Source organism: Asterias amurensis, chromosome 6, assembly GCF_032118995.1.
Source record: "Asterias amurensis chromosome 6, ASM3211899v1".
Classification (NCBI taxonomy): Eukaryota; Metazoa; Echinodermata; class Asteroidea; order Forcipulatida; family Asteriidae; genus Asterias; species Asterias amurensis.
In genome coordinates, this window is record NC_092653.1 from 19051500 (window position 1) to 19066356 (window position 14857).

Genomic DNA, 14857 nt, shown 5'->3' on the forward strand with positions numbered 1-14857 from the left:
CCTGCTGAAAAATTGAGATTCTGTACGGCGAAGCTAAATTACTTCAAGTCGGATATGAATGATACAAAATAATACAAACATAACCCATAAAAAAATATTAATTACGACTTGTGTTCTTGCTCTATGGTCATTTGCCCTATTAATGGATTTCCCTAATGAACAGCCCTCATCTGCACGCCCCCACCCCCCTCCATGGAGGGGGACCAATAAGACACATTTTTTCCTAGGAAATTCTGTCGTAGCGACGAGTTAGTCTGCGTCGTCTGGTTCCTGGACTCACTTGCCGCGTCGATTATCGTACTTCTGTTGAGCGTCAGAGAGGGCCAGACTATAATAAGAAATTTGTATCATGATGGGAAGGCTAATTCCAATCGCAGATTGATTTCGATCGCCGTCAAATTCAAAAATCAAAGTCATTTTCGTCTCACCGTCTGGCTGGATTTGCTTTCACATGATAAATATGGGAGTTAGGTAAGTACAGATCGGGTGCTAATTTGGCTAGACAGTTTTACTTGCACCCAATGACCCATGCATATGTTGATGGGATTTAACCACTACTCGTCGCCTTCTCCCTGTCTTCAAAAAATTAAATATGGTGATGTTTGCTTTTATGATGATGGGAGAGTTGACGTTATGAAATGATACTTGTTTGTTATGGTGATTGATTGATAGCGCCAAATAAGGATATTGATAATTGAGGGAGAAACAAACATAATTATTGCATAAATGGGAGAAAGCTTTCGTTTCCTGCCACCACCTTCTTTTACTTTGTTATGAAACATTAGATTACTAACGATACTTCTACTATAATCCTACTACTAGTCCTACTAATCCGATTAGTAATCGGTAATCCTATCCTAGAGAACTATTTCGGTTTCGTCCGGCTATCGTCTCGCATAACCTAATAATAGGTTTATATCTCTCACGCGTTAAACGATGATGTGATGGTTCAATCATGGTTCAATAAATCTTGGAATCATAAAGCTCTCTTTTATTTTATTGTATTAATCTCGCCAAAATTAGGCTCTATATATGTGTACTTTGATATCTCAATGTCCGAGGGGACGACCAGAGAATCCACTCCGCTATCTCAAAAATGTTAAAAACTAAGTTGTTTCATCTTATGTTTCCTTCTTTATCAGATGGCAGCAAGATGACATCAGTGCATTATTAAGTAGCCTATTAACTTATTTTCAAAACTTACGTCATTTTTATTTTCCTACTATCTCCATTTCCATTTTGTCGACTTTTACTCATTTTTCTTTCATTGTCAAGATCAATAGTTTCCTTCGTCTGAGCGAATCTACCGGTTTCAATCAAGATGGATAACTACCATGTGCTGGAGTTGATTGGTGAAGGATCTTTCGGCAAAGTGTACAAAGGGAGACGCAAATATTCTGGCAAGGTACGTTGTGTATGTAGACCTGTCTAACATCTCTAACATGATTAAAGGAACATTACAGAATTGTTTTTTTTCTAACAAAACAATTGCTGGCAGTGTACGCACTTTATGTAATCCACTGTATACATAAACTGACAAACCTGTAGAAGTTTGAGATCGATCATCCATCTGGGTCACGAGAGAATAGTGAAAAACCGATTACAAATTTTGCATTGCATCGATGCCAAAATAAAAATGAATAAAACGCTCACTGAGCGATAAGCTCCAAACTCCATGTTTCAGAGATAATTTTCCAGGGATGTTTTCAACTATCATCATCATTAGACCTTCACGATTTTTGTTTCTTACCAATTCTGTAACGTTCCTTTAACAGTTTAAAGACCTTGGATCGCTTTATCCCTGAACTACGTGTACCTCGCACTCGGCAAGTGGGCATAGCCCAGGCAATAGCCAACCCTGCTCTGGAGAAGCTGTAAAACCCTTCAAGGGTATTCTTGAAAGGTGCAAGCACCCCCCCCCCCTCCCTCAAAAAGGGACTTACAGTAGGTGGGGACAGTGTGAAAGGGGTAACTGTGGGGTAAAAAACTCCCAGGGTCTCCCCATGGGGATAGAGATACTGTACAGTGTGAACAGGGCTTTAGAAAGGTTCTGCTAGGTTTAAATATGAGGCCATTAAAAGAGTATTTTCAATCATGTCACACACCATTTTGGTTAATAAGCATTTTGCAACAGCTAAATAACATGAATAATTGTTTGTTTATTTCACATAAATGAGTGTACTATTATGTTTTTTTTCTGTGTCTAAAAAGGTGGTCGCACTGAAATTCATTCCAAAACTTGGACGAAGCAAAAAGGATCTTGAGAATTTGATGAAGGAGATTGAGATTATGAGAGGTCTTCACAATGAAAACATCATTGAGATGTTGGACAGCTTTGAAACAGAAAAAGAAGTGAGTAGGCCTATTAAATATTAAACAGTATTGCCAATCATTGAGAAGTTCATACTTTCTCCAGGGTCCAATTTGATAAGAGTTGCTTTAAAGCCGAAAATGTTCATCATCATCATTTGCGTTTGTGTCAGCCTTGTTCAAAGATTGTAATAGGGGTGCATTACTGGAGTCACCATCATCACCTGGGCCCAATTTAACGGTAAGCAAATTTTCATGCCTACTGTAGCAGAAAAATTACTATGGTGCAAGCGTATTTCATAGGTTAGCAGCAAAATTTGGCGTTTAGCATGGATTTGCATTGTGACGTCATTTGTTTTTGTGCGGTAAGCACCGGAAGATTAGCATGCATTTTTTGTGTGCTTACGGTTAGCAGCGCTTTGAAAAGGAAATGGCACAGTAAGCACAAATCGGCCGCTAAGCAGCGTAAGCGGCGCTTTGAAATTGGGCCCTGTTCTCTTTCAATTGCCACTATCCTTAGCTCTCGCATATTTCCACCACTCCACTTTGTCACATCCAATGTAGTTCTTATGGCGAAGTCATTAGAGTGTAAGGCTGAATCCGAATGGGCGGCTATGGCTATGGCTACGACTTTTGCTCAGGGTGTTGCTAAGGACGTCCTATACATGTACTTCAACACTTGATGACGTGGAAATCAAGCCATAGCCGTAGCTGTGAATCCTGGTCATAAAGTATTGTGTCCATGAGTGAGACACATGACTAGAACTGCACTGCTCATTGTCTCATTGAATAAGTTGGTACCTGGATGGGCGAGTAGAATTGTTCATTATGATTCTTATTGTCTTCGGAATAATTGGGTAACTTTGTAGTTAGAGTTCATGATGTAATTCTCATTGCCCTAGGTGTAACTGGGTACCTGTTATGTTCTTGGGGAGAATTGTTGACGTGATTCTCATTGCCCTAGGTGTAACTGGGTACCTGTTACATGTATGTTCCTGGGGAGAATTGTTGACGTGATTCTCATTGCCCTAGGCGTAATTGGGTACCTGTTATGTTCTTGGGGAGAATTGTTGATGTGATTCTCATTGCCCTAGGCGTAATTGGGTACCTGAATGTTCTTGGGGAGAATTGTTGACGTGATTCTCATTGCCCTAGGCGTAATTGGGTACCTGCGTGGGTAGTATTGTTGATGCGAATGATTAGCACCCATTTTTGGCTGCCATATGAGCAATGACTGATATAACATGGCATGTAAATGTTAGGATTGATTGATTGATGACTGTCATTTGTATGAAATCATCAAAATGAATACCTCAGACAGTTTCGCTACTCCTATTGCTGGAGAGCATGTCATGTGGGTGTGTATAAACCTTTGTCAATGACCAGTAAAAAGTGTTGAAACATGGGCGTGACACACAAGTTTGCACCTGTGCTTATAAGATAGTTTCTTCATTCCTATTGGTCAAGAGCAACGGTCGAGACAATGTCGGTCAAGTTGTTTACCCGAGGGCCTTGACTGGGCCTTACCATTTCATAGCTGGAGGGGTGTTGTGTTGAAATGAAATCATTGAAAAATTAAAAATTTTGCAATTATTTTCCTTGACCATAAGTGTGGCCGAACAGGTATTTATGAATGGGAATCAAGACTTTTTCTCGGTAAAATTATCAAGAACCATGCCTCAATGGGATTAAACCACTAGTTGAAAACCTGTTCACCACACAATGATTCCCTTATTCCTGTAGTTTAGGAAAAACTAAAAAGCATACATTGTATAATCTTTCCTAAACTCAATGGTGTGAATGTTTTGTTGTTGATTAGGTGGTTGCTGTGACGGATTACGCGGAAGGAGAACTTTTCCAGATTCTTGAAGATGATGGTAACCTACCAGAATGCCAGGTAAACTTTTTAGTGACAGACACTTTCTTTCAAAGCTGTACAAGTTTCTTTCAATCTTTGATATTGACTATACATGTATATAATGTTTCAGACTGACTTTAATGTTGATATGCTTACTTTGTATCTACTTGTATGCAGACTGCAGAGCCATGTGTCAGTGTAGCATGTCGTGGCCAAGTGGTTTGTCATGTCTATTGCATTGCACTCAAGGTTCTAAAGAATAGCTCATCTGGTGTGGGTTTAAATTTCAAACTTTTTCTCTATTTAGGTTCAAGTAATTGCAGCCCAGCTGGTATCGGCTTTGCACTATCTTCACTCCCATAGGATCCTACATAGGGATATGAAGCCCCAGAATATCCTACTTGGCAAGGGAGGGATCGTCAAACTTTGTGATTTTGGTTTTGCACGAGCCATGAGCTTGAACACGCTGGTGCTCACCTCAATCAAGGTAGGTTGCCCTAATAGTCCAGACATCAGGGCCCAAATTCATAAAGCCGCCTAAGTAGAAAATACTGATTAGCAATTGTATTTGCTAAGCAAAAATTGACCAGTTGCAGCCAAGCATGTATGCAAATTTTATAAAATGTTGGCTGGTACCCAATTTCTGCTAAGCCAGATTTTTCTGTGCTTACAGGTTTTATGAAATTGGGCCCTGCTTTAGCATTAGAAAGTCTTGGGTTCAAATCCCACCAGGGTTGCATGTGGATTGATTTCCTATGAACATTCTTTTGTTAATTTTCAAAGCTCAAACATTTGAAACTCTTGCTTATTTATCTGAACTTGTTCATCATTCTTCCCCTACGTGGACTTTACATTCTCAACAGTCATTGATCACCACAACTACTTGTACAGGAGCTTCTTCCATCTTTTTCTTAGGAATAATCCTCCTATGCCTATTCGCCAGCCTAGTTCATTACACTGTTTTAAGTCTCTGTTAAAAACTCATTTGTTGAAGCTGCTTATTTGTAGTCTGCTTTAATACTTGTAATCTAATTTTCACTCATTGCATATTTCATTGAGGCTTTTGCATTAATTATGAAGAGAAAAAAACAGCACCCTTGTCGCTTGTTGCCCAATTTGTTTACTTTCAGATGCCTAAAAAAGGCTTCCGACCTGAAATCTTTTAAAATTGAGTAAGAAAATACCTTTTTTCTTAAAACCGTTGTTACTTCAGAGGGAGCAAATTCTCACAATGCGTGCCCACCTGGGTGGACACTAGTGTGTGTACTCATGATGATTATTATTTTTCCTAAGGGGACACCATTGTACATGGCACCGGAGTTGGTCGAGGAAAAGCCATATGATCACACAGCTGACCTCTGGTCCTTAGGCTGCATTCTGTATGAACTGTTTGTTGGGACACCCCCGTTCTACACAAATAGTATCTTCCAGTTAGTCAGTCTTATCATCAAGGTAGGTGAACTTTTAATAATGGCGTACTGCTACTGCAAAAAAAAAGATACTTACTATAGTAATAATAATAACAATCGTATTTATAACGCGCCTTTTGCCAAAGGATAGCGCCAGGTATTATTACTGCAAGGAGTGGGACGAAGTTTGAGATATAAGACCTAATCCTTAAGCACCATGTAATGGTTTACAGGGTGCTATGGCGCAATATGCTGCCAATAGGAATTGATTATAGATTTATCAAATAATGATCATGGTGCTTGATGTAAAAAACGCTGTCTTTACATTGCACACCTTCACCTTCTGCGGTAAGGTCCTCTGTTGACAAATTGCGTGCTGTGATGTTAGAAAGCCTATTATTCTTGACTTCCTCCATTATACGAGTGAGAAACATAATGGAGATTGGAAGCGTAACATTCAAATTTGTAATTATTTTTTTAAATACTTACATGTATCCCGAGTAGAAATCAGCTCAGCATGAAAGCAGTTTTCCACTGATGTCCAACCACTTAAAATATACATTCATTATAAATGTATAGTGCAATGTTTAAGAGGTCGACATGACTAGAGCATGCTACCAATATTACTTTTTGCACAAAATAAAATAAATGATAATTGTCAAGAATAGGCCTGGGCGAATTATTCGAATATCCGGTTAAGGGCGAATAGGTTTTCCTATCCGTAACCGCGAATGCCTTTTTTTTCTTAACCGGATATCCGCATAGGGCGCGAATACCTATTTACAAACCGGATTATTCTGTAATTACAACCGAGTAACCGGATATTCTTTAATATCCGAATATCCGCGGACGTCGGGCGACAACTGATATGAATTGTTTTGTCTGAATCCTTATGAAACTTCTATTAAGACAGCATAAAACAGCATATATTAAGTATTTAACTATGCTCACCTCCGTGAAGAGTTAAAACAATGACATTTCTGACGTAATTTGTTCAAAGATTACAAAAGTTTTCCTTCACGTAGAGTAAATCACGATCAAAAGAAAAAGCAAATCGCCATCTTTAAATTAGATCCGGTCATTTTTATGAATGAACCGAGTGACACTGTCTAAAACTAATATTATTTTTTTTTTTTTAAATAGCGCCCTCTAGCGGCGAAAAAACTATTCGAATATCCGGTTAATTTCGGATAGTTGGCCAGCGGTATCCGAATAACAAAATTTCACTATTCGCCCAGCACTAGTCAAGAAAGCAGTCAACAAAATAGGCCAAGAAAGAATGTTTTGCACTGGTTCAGATTCAGTATGTTCAATATTTCTATCTGTAATTTTCACTTTGATGTTTTTTCTGTTGTCCAGGATCCAGTAAAGTGGCCCAAGAACATGAGTGCTGAGTTTAAAGTAAGTATATTATGATATTTGTGAAACTAGATTTGTATGATTCAATGAAGTACTCCATTCAGTGATTTTAAGATTTGACTAAAAGAAGTGACTGAGAAAGAAGTATTTGATTCATTTGTTTCCTTACACCATAGACTAAGGCCGTGTCCGAATTGGCGACTTCGGCTACAGCTACGGCTAGGGCGTGCGCGTCTGCTATTCTTCAACACTGACAGACGCGCTGATCTAGCCGTAGCTGTAGCCAAAGTCGCCAATTCGGACACGGCCTTAGTCTATGGTGTAAGGAAAAAAATGAATCAAATACTTCTTTCTCACTCACTTCTTTTAGTCAAATCTTAAAATCACTGAATGGAGTACTTCATTGAATCATACAAATCTAAGGCTTATTTGTGTACGAGTCAATGGGGGATTCCCTCGAGACAGCGGACCAGTCTATGTTGTAAAAAGTCCCCGAGTAAATGACCTTATCATGGCCACTCAAACTTTGAATTATGTTTTTCAAGCGTAGTCTCTTCGAAGTCAGGGAACATGGTATTTTACCTAAATTCATACGCAGGGTAATTGTAAAAGCTTCATTGGCCAGTTGCTAACTGGTCCGGTACTATACAGATTTAATGGCACGTAAACTGTTGGTAATTACTCAAAAGAATTGTTACCATAAAAAGTTACTCACTCCGATGACCAATTGAGCAAACTTTGTACAGGTTTGTTATTTTATGAATATGTTATGATTCACCGATTGATTTAATACAGGTGTTTGACTTTTATCATGTTTATCAAACTTTTCCAGTGTCTTTAAGAGGGAAATTGTTTTTGTTCTTGTTCATAGGATTTTCTTCAAGGTCTTCTTACCAAGAACCCAAGGGGTCGTCTGTCGTGGCCCAACTTACTCCATCATCCTTTTGTGGCAGAAAAAGTTCAAGGTAAGAGTAAACTACATGTACATGTACATGTACATGTATCTACAAACATCCTAGATGCTTTCACTACATGCATGCTGTAGGCTGCAAAGGTTTATCTGTAATTAATAACCATACTGGATGATATTGAATAGTCAGACCGTAGGAGGGTTAACTGTGTTCTGTGTACATGCATGTACCACTTATGGTAACATGTTGCGTCGTACATCTATCACAAAGCCACAGTGGGTGATATTGAACTGTCAGACAGTAGTAATGTAGGTTTGACAGTACTCTATGGATGCATTAACCACATGGCATTACATTGTAGGCTAGCATAGTACATCTATCATTCAAAATCATGGTGGAGGATGGTAACTAGTCAGACAGTAGGAGGGTTGGCTGGTTACTGTGTAGATGCATTTAACACATTCAGAGATGAGTGTCGTGGCCACAAAATTGATATATCAAAGGTATCAAAACACATAAGCAAGTTTTCTGGCCGAAATTTAGAAATTCTTCAATGTAGCTTTGATTGAAAAACATTTGTTGGAGCTAATCATTGATCTTATTCACAGTTTCGCCTTCATCAAGCTCGGAGTTGCCAGAGCAGCCCTTCACTGAGGAGCCTACAGCCAAACAGAAGGCAGCGAGAGAAAAGGCATCTCGTCAGAAGGCGAGCAACCTCCCAGCTGGCACCACCATCATGCGCAAACTCAAAGGCAGAGAACAGCCACGGGATGAGGTAAAAACAAAATATTGAACAGTTAAACTCAGACTCCTCAAACTTTCTCAAAAAGAGGATTTGAATTACCTTAAGCTATCGAGCAAGCTAAGTGATCTATTTGAAATATACATGTACATACATGTATATCTGGCAGAGATTGTCGAATCCAACCTCAGTACAATGCCTGGGGATTTTTTCTTCACTGTATTTGGGGAGTTACTGATTTTATAGAGCTTGACATACACAGGCATGATGATTTTCCTACTCTAGTCTGGTTTTTTATTTTTACCCTTTCAAAAATCTGAAAAAAACTGTGACTAAGCCTGAAATGTCTGCTTAAGCCTACACCATGTAAACGTCAACCAGCCCTTTTGCTTGATTAAATATTCATACTTGTTTTCACAAGTACCAAAGAAACATTCATGTATGGGTAAATGCACAAATATGTTTAGCTGAGTTCTGACATCATTAATGAAAGTTCAACATTTGTGTTTTCAGTCCCCCAAGAAACAAGAGGCGTGGACCAACAAGAAAGCAGCAGCCAAGCCAGAAACCCAGAAACAAGAATCCGAGCCCAGCGCCACCGATCAGAGTGAACCGTGGAACAGCGTCAAGCAAGTAGAGCCCACGCCCAGGGAGGATCGAATCACCAGAGACTACGCCCAGGAGTTTCCCAGTGTGGAGGTTGAGAGTAGGAAAGTGGTTCGGAGGGAGGGTGGAACCAAGGGGAAGGATGGGCTGAGGAAGAGCATTGAACAGGTCAAGTTGACGGAGGAAGAGGTAAGTCTTTATTTACGTGTTTTTCGGGAAAGCTCCATTAAAGATTGGGTGTGATCCCTGATTACACAGTGGCTAATGGTTGCATACATACATGTACCGTATTTTCCTGCGGATAAGACGCGTCTTATCTGACTTTTTAGACCCCAAAAACATCGCTGCGTCTTATCTTTTGGTGCGCCTTGTCTGCTGACGATTGATTTTTTTTTGATGATCACTGCGTGAAATAAAAAAATACCTTCATGTCCAGTTCAAATCAACGGTCTTTGTGTGAAGAATCCTTACTCAATAATGCGGTCAAACAAGGCTATTCAGACACTGAGACCGTATTTTCGTTCGAACACTGCCGCAATCCCCCAGACGGTCCAATTATTTCAACAATGCTGCAACGTGTTTATTCCCCATGACCGTGCTTTCATTCCACCAATGCCGCAATGCGTCTAGCTTTCGGTCCAACAGACGTCGGCGGTGTACAAACGTTTTTCTGTGTGGCCGGGTATTCGTTCCGAAAACGATTGACAGTCAATAACTTCATACAAACGTCATTCACCCAACCGCTATTGTGTGGTAAACTTTGAGGGTTTTTATTGTAGAGAACAATGATCTCTGAAGTGTGCTTTAGGCTGAACGTATTTGAAAAAGATGGGGTAATAATTTGTTTTTGTATTTGCCTCTTTTTAGACGTTCGCTTTTAAAAGTATTATGGGAACGTAGCATTATCTTACTAGGATATGATTTGTATTTGTTTGTAAGGCCAAATAAAATAATACAACACTAGCCATAAAAATTAGGGACGAAAACACATTTTATTTTATTGAATTATTTTATTGCTTCAAAACTTCGGGTAGGAACGGTTGTTAAAATCATGTTTGCCCTTGCATGAAACTTGCCTGTAAAATCAACGATGTCCAAGTTCAGACTCGAGAATCTCTCAAAATGAAACAGAAAATTTGCCCAAAAACGCAACCGTTCCGAGGTCTGTAAATTTAATCACGCAACACAAAAGCAGATATCACGCCTAAGGTCGTTGTTACTGCGCGTGTGACAATAAATACAAGAAACATTGAACGCTAGAGGGCGTTTTGGAACAGTGTAATAGCGTGAAGTTAAACGCCCTCTATTGGTAAAAATTACGCGAACCAGCAATAAATGCATTGAGACAAGACGAGACGTGTCTGGGCATGCTTGGGATCCGCACAGTCACGTGAGAACTTCAGCGCATTTCCAGGCAGCGCAAATGCGAGGGCCTAGCGCAACCCGTCGGCGAACATCGCTCAATACAGTGCCCACATGTCTCCAACATCTGTTGTGCAATCTCGAGATTGAGCAGCGCAATCCACAGTGTACATGTGCATACTAATGTGCATGCAGCGACATCCCGGCCGGCGGATACATTACTACACACACACGCTACGTCCGTCTGTCGTTGCAATGTATGGGTGCCTTCGTTTAGCTTCCCCAGGTCGACCCCGGTGTGTGGCGTTTTTTTTTCTCAGGACGAACGTGTGCAGATAATAACCCACGTTCGTCCAAGAAAAAAAATCCGCCACACACCGGGGTCGACCTAGGGAAGCTAAACGAACGCACCCTGTATGTATCAGCAAGGATCCTCGTTGTGGGACGTCGGATGTCCAGGGAGGCATTGTGTTCATGTTGCAAATAAAATTAACTTCAGACAGTGCGTGGACCATGGTTTCTGCCCGCTGATTGGGCCGAAACTTTATGTTATTTACAATATACAGCGTTGGCTGATTGGATAAAGGTCGGTATACGTAGGTTCTCAAAGGCAACATATTACGTCTTTGTGTCAATGTACCGACACCGGGTGGCGCCATGTGTTCTTTTGTGTGCGGTTAAACATGTTAAACATGCGCCTTGTGCGGCGGTGCACCTTGTCTGCTGACGTTTGAATTTTTTTGGGATCATTTTAGCGTCCTGCGCTTTGTCCGCAGGGCGTCTTATCCGCAGGAAAATACGGTACATGTATGCCTGTGGCTTCTGACTGGCACCTGAACAAAGATGGCACGTAGGGAGCCTTTCAACATAGGGCTTGAAAGCTCAGTCAGTAAAGCGATGGCCCGGGCACGTTCAACTGGAGGTCGTTGGTTAAAATCCCACTCTGAAAAAAAATTCTTTTGTGTGACCTCAAAATTATTTAAAAATTACCTACTCAGTTTCCCTTGTGGTTTATTGATATTTTGTTATTTTGTAAAGGAACTGGACAGTGAAGACGAATGGGACACCTTGTGTGACACGACGAGTCCGGAGTCATGTGACCCAGAGTCCGTGGCGGCACTGCTGAGGGACGAGGGCTTTGTGTCAAAGGTCGCAGCCAGGCTGAAGGATACGTCTGACGACGTGTTGGAAGGGATGCTAGAGGGCGCTTCAAGACTTCGGCTCGTGCTGAAGGTTGTCATTAATATACTGGCCTTCAATGAGTGAGTTGGTTGTACTTTTTTCTAAAATTGTTTATGACATGTCGCCTTACATCACAAGCCGGACGGCCACTTCAAGGTGAGGGCTACATTTAACTGATTTGGGATGCGGACCCAAATCAACTGTAACCAAGGGCACATTGCCACCTTTCCCTGGGGCTGAAACATAGTTACCCCTGCAGGGTCCATAAGGATGTAGACATTGGTATTATCCACTTGGAGCCTGGTTGGTAGAGCAGAATGCTTGACCTTCCTGACTTACATGTACATCAGCCATTCCATGGTATTTGCGCTTCATAGTAAAAAATTTAAAATGGTTATCAGTGAAGTTTTTACATTTATTTTGAAACAAGAACACCTAGTGCTTCTTCTTTTAAAAAGACTTTTTAAAAATATTCTTTATTGTTTTTGTGACAGCCTTTGGAGTAAAAGGTAAAAAGTGTACACAAAAGTCTGAAAAATCCTTGAAATTCAGGTTTTGAAAAAAAAATCATGAAACAATAGGTGCTCAGACTTAATCATTATGTATAAACAACAAAGAGTCATTAGTAAGGACAGCCAAACTTAAATATGCCTTTTTGTATTATTGACTTTTGAAAAATGGGAGTTAATTTTTACCCTCGTTTTACTGTCACGCGAGTCACAAAAAAAATGATTATAGTGTTTTTTCTATTATAGACCCTCAACATTTTTTTTCTTCTCTCTCATAATAGTGGTCTTTTCAAAGGGTCTTTCAAGAATTAATGATTTTTTTTTTACCTAGGCATTCTACTTTAAAAAAAAAACGCCCTCGAGTTTGTCACGCGAGTCACGGCAAATGCACTTAATGCACGTGGTTAGCAAATTATTCTGGGGATGATGGCTATTGAATGTTACAAAAGCACCCCCAGCCCACTGGAACATACTACTATGCCCCTGAATTTATAAATTTTTGTTAAAACAAGGAATTATTACAGTGTACAATTATAAATTGGCACACTGTCAGCAGGTCATGTTAAACTGCATGTACACTGCATGCTGCACTGTACAATGTATTCACATCTGCATAATTTACCTGCATTATTTAAATAATACAAGGAATGATAAACTTAAAACAAGAACGAAAAAAAATATTTGATGAAACTGGGTATTTTAAGACAGTATTCTTAAATTAGATTTGGAGGGGGGCATCAATAAAGAAATTACTTAACAGATGTACATGTACTCAGCCTAGCACAGTCTAATGCCATTAGAACTTGACACCAAAATTGGTGGTTTCTTATCAACCTACTCTGCCAAACGTAGTGAGAAAAAGTCCTTTCCCCAATCACAAAACAATATAATAATTTCTAGTAAGGGTTCTCTCTATGGTTTTGAGTGGTTCTGAAAAGAACTGATGGTTTAACAACTCAATGTTTCGACCAGACGTGTTGTTAAACAACCAATTCTTTTCAAAACCACCCCAACATTACCATGTTTAAGTCAAAGCCTGTTCAGATTCTTAATTTTCCTTTAAATGTTGCTTCAGGTAGTTGTTTCCTTTAATGAAAAGATTCAATTTCAAGTTCTGAGTGTTCTGAATGATATAAATTGTTCTTGTTATGCAGTATCCTGTTTAGCTATTGTATATATTCTCACTTGTCACACGAGTCACAAACTTCTGTCACGCAAGTCACGTTGCATTTAACAAATTTTCATTTTTTTTTTTTACTTTTTATTTTGTACTTTTTATTGTATAATATAGTGCTTCTCTTGTACTTAAAAAAAAAATGATCCTGAACAAAAAAGTTCCTCTGAGTTCTCACGAATGGGCAATGGCATACAGGGATGCAACACCTTTCATTTTTTGACAGTCACGCGAGTCACATTTTTGGAACTCCTATAAAAACATGATACCTACACAATTTGTTTTCCTTTTTTATTTTTTATTATAGGGCTCTTCACTAAGTTTATATAAATTGAGTTACATGAGAGCCATGTGTTATATTTTGGAGTATAGATCTTTCAAAAGTTGAAAAAACAGTGAGATTGTCACGCGAGTCACAATGGAATGGCTGACATGTATACCTAATTTGATCTTTTACGAACATTTAGGAACATTCATAAATCCACCGAACAATGAACCTTCATCTCTTTACTGTAAACGAAAAACTTTCAATGTGAGATTGGCAAAAGATCAAGGTATCCAAACCTTACTCATTCTGGTTGTCTAAGGTAACTTTGAGTCCACTAAAAGCCTTAAAGGCAGTGGACACTATTGGTAATTACTCAAAATAATTATTAGCATAAACCTTACTTGGTAACGAGTAATGGGAGAGGTTGGTATAGGTTGGTAGTAGCTCCCTCTGAAGTGGAGTAGTTTTCGAGAAAGAAGTAATTTTTCCACGAATTTTATTTTGAGACCTTGGATTTAAAGTATGAGGTCTCGAAATCAAGCATCTGAAAGCACACATTATCGTGTGACAAGGGTGTTTTTTCTTTCATTATTATCTCGCAACTTTGATGACCAATTGCGCTCAAATTTTCACAGGTTGGTTATATGCATGTGTTGAGATACAGCAAGTGAGAAGACTGGTCTTTGACAGTTACCGATAGTGTCCACTGTCTTTAACTGGCTGCACATCACAGATCTCATTCCTAATAACACAGCGCTTTGAACTATGTGGCAAAGGTGCTGAATAAATAATTGATACAATACCTTCTTAATTTGGAGTAATGTTGAACAAAGGAAAATTGACTAGAGAAGAATTTTTGTTTACCAACGACCTTTAAAATAATGTGGAGGACCTCTTCCAACTGAGCTCTCTATCTCCCTTTCTTTGTTCAACCCAAAAATGTTTAAATTTACCCAGTGAGTTGCCCTTGTGGTTTGTTATTTAATATCTGAAATAACAAGCTGCATCCACTCAAGGTGATGCCCTTTGCTGCTGCTTCCCAGGTTGTATCGTAATTTGGGTGTGATCCCTACACGGCAGTTAGCGGTTGTATGGCTTCTGACTGGCACCCCCGAACAAAGATATTGACAAAATAGAGAGATCGCCAATTTAGACCAATCTGCTGAA

General features: G+C 39.5%; 1 protein-coding gene across 3 annotated transcripts in view; it reads left to right on the forward strand.

Moving 5' to 3' along the window:
* The first annotated feature begins 343 nt into the window (after positions 1 to 343).
* Positions 344 to 14857, forward strand: part of LOC139938308 (serine/threonine-protein kinase 36-like) — a 35067-nt gene continuing 20553 nt past the window's right edge. Inside the window, exons 1-11 of one of the 3 annotated variants that reach the window (XM_071933738.1) lie at positions 344 to 471; positions 1276 to 1405; positions 2212 to 2352; positions 4130 to 4207; positions 4476 to 4655; positions 5462 to 5620; positions 6937 to 6978; positions 7808 to 7901; positions 8456 to 8622; positions 9103 to 9384; positions 11596 to 11819. In XM_071933738.1, the coding sequence (XP_071789839.1) occupies positions 1322 to 1405; positions 2212 to 2352; positions 4130 to 4207; positions 4476 to 4655; positions 5462 to 5620; positions 6937 to 6978; positions 7808 to 7901; positions 8456 to 8622; positions 9103 to 9384; positions 11596 to 11819 (1451 nt within the window). In that variant the 5' untranslated portion in view covers positions 344 to 471; positions 1276 to 1321. Of the gene's footprint in view, positions 472 to 1275; positions 1406 to 2211; positions 2353 to 4129; positions 4208 to 4475; positions 4656 to 5461; positions 5621 to 6936; positions 6979 to 7807; positions 7902 to 8455; positions 8623 to 9102; positions 9385 to 11595; positions 11820 to 14857 lie in introns of those variants that run through there. The other 2 variants (XM_071933740.1, XM_071933739.1) reach the window with 2 other exon arrangements.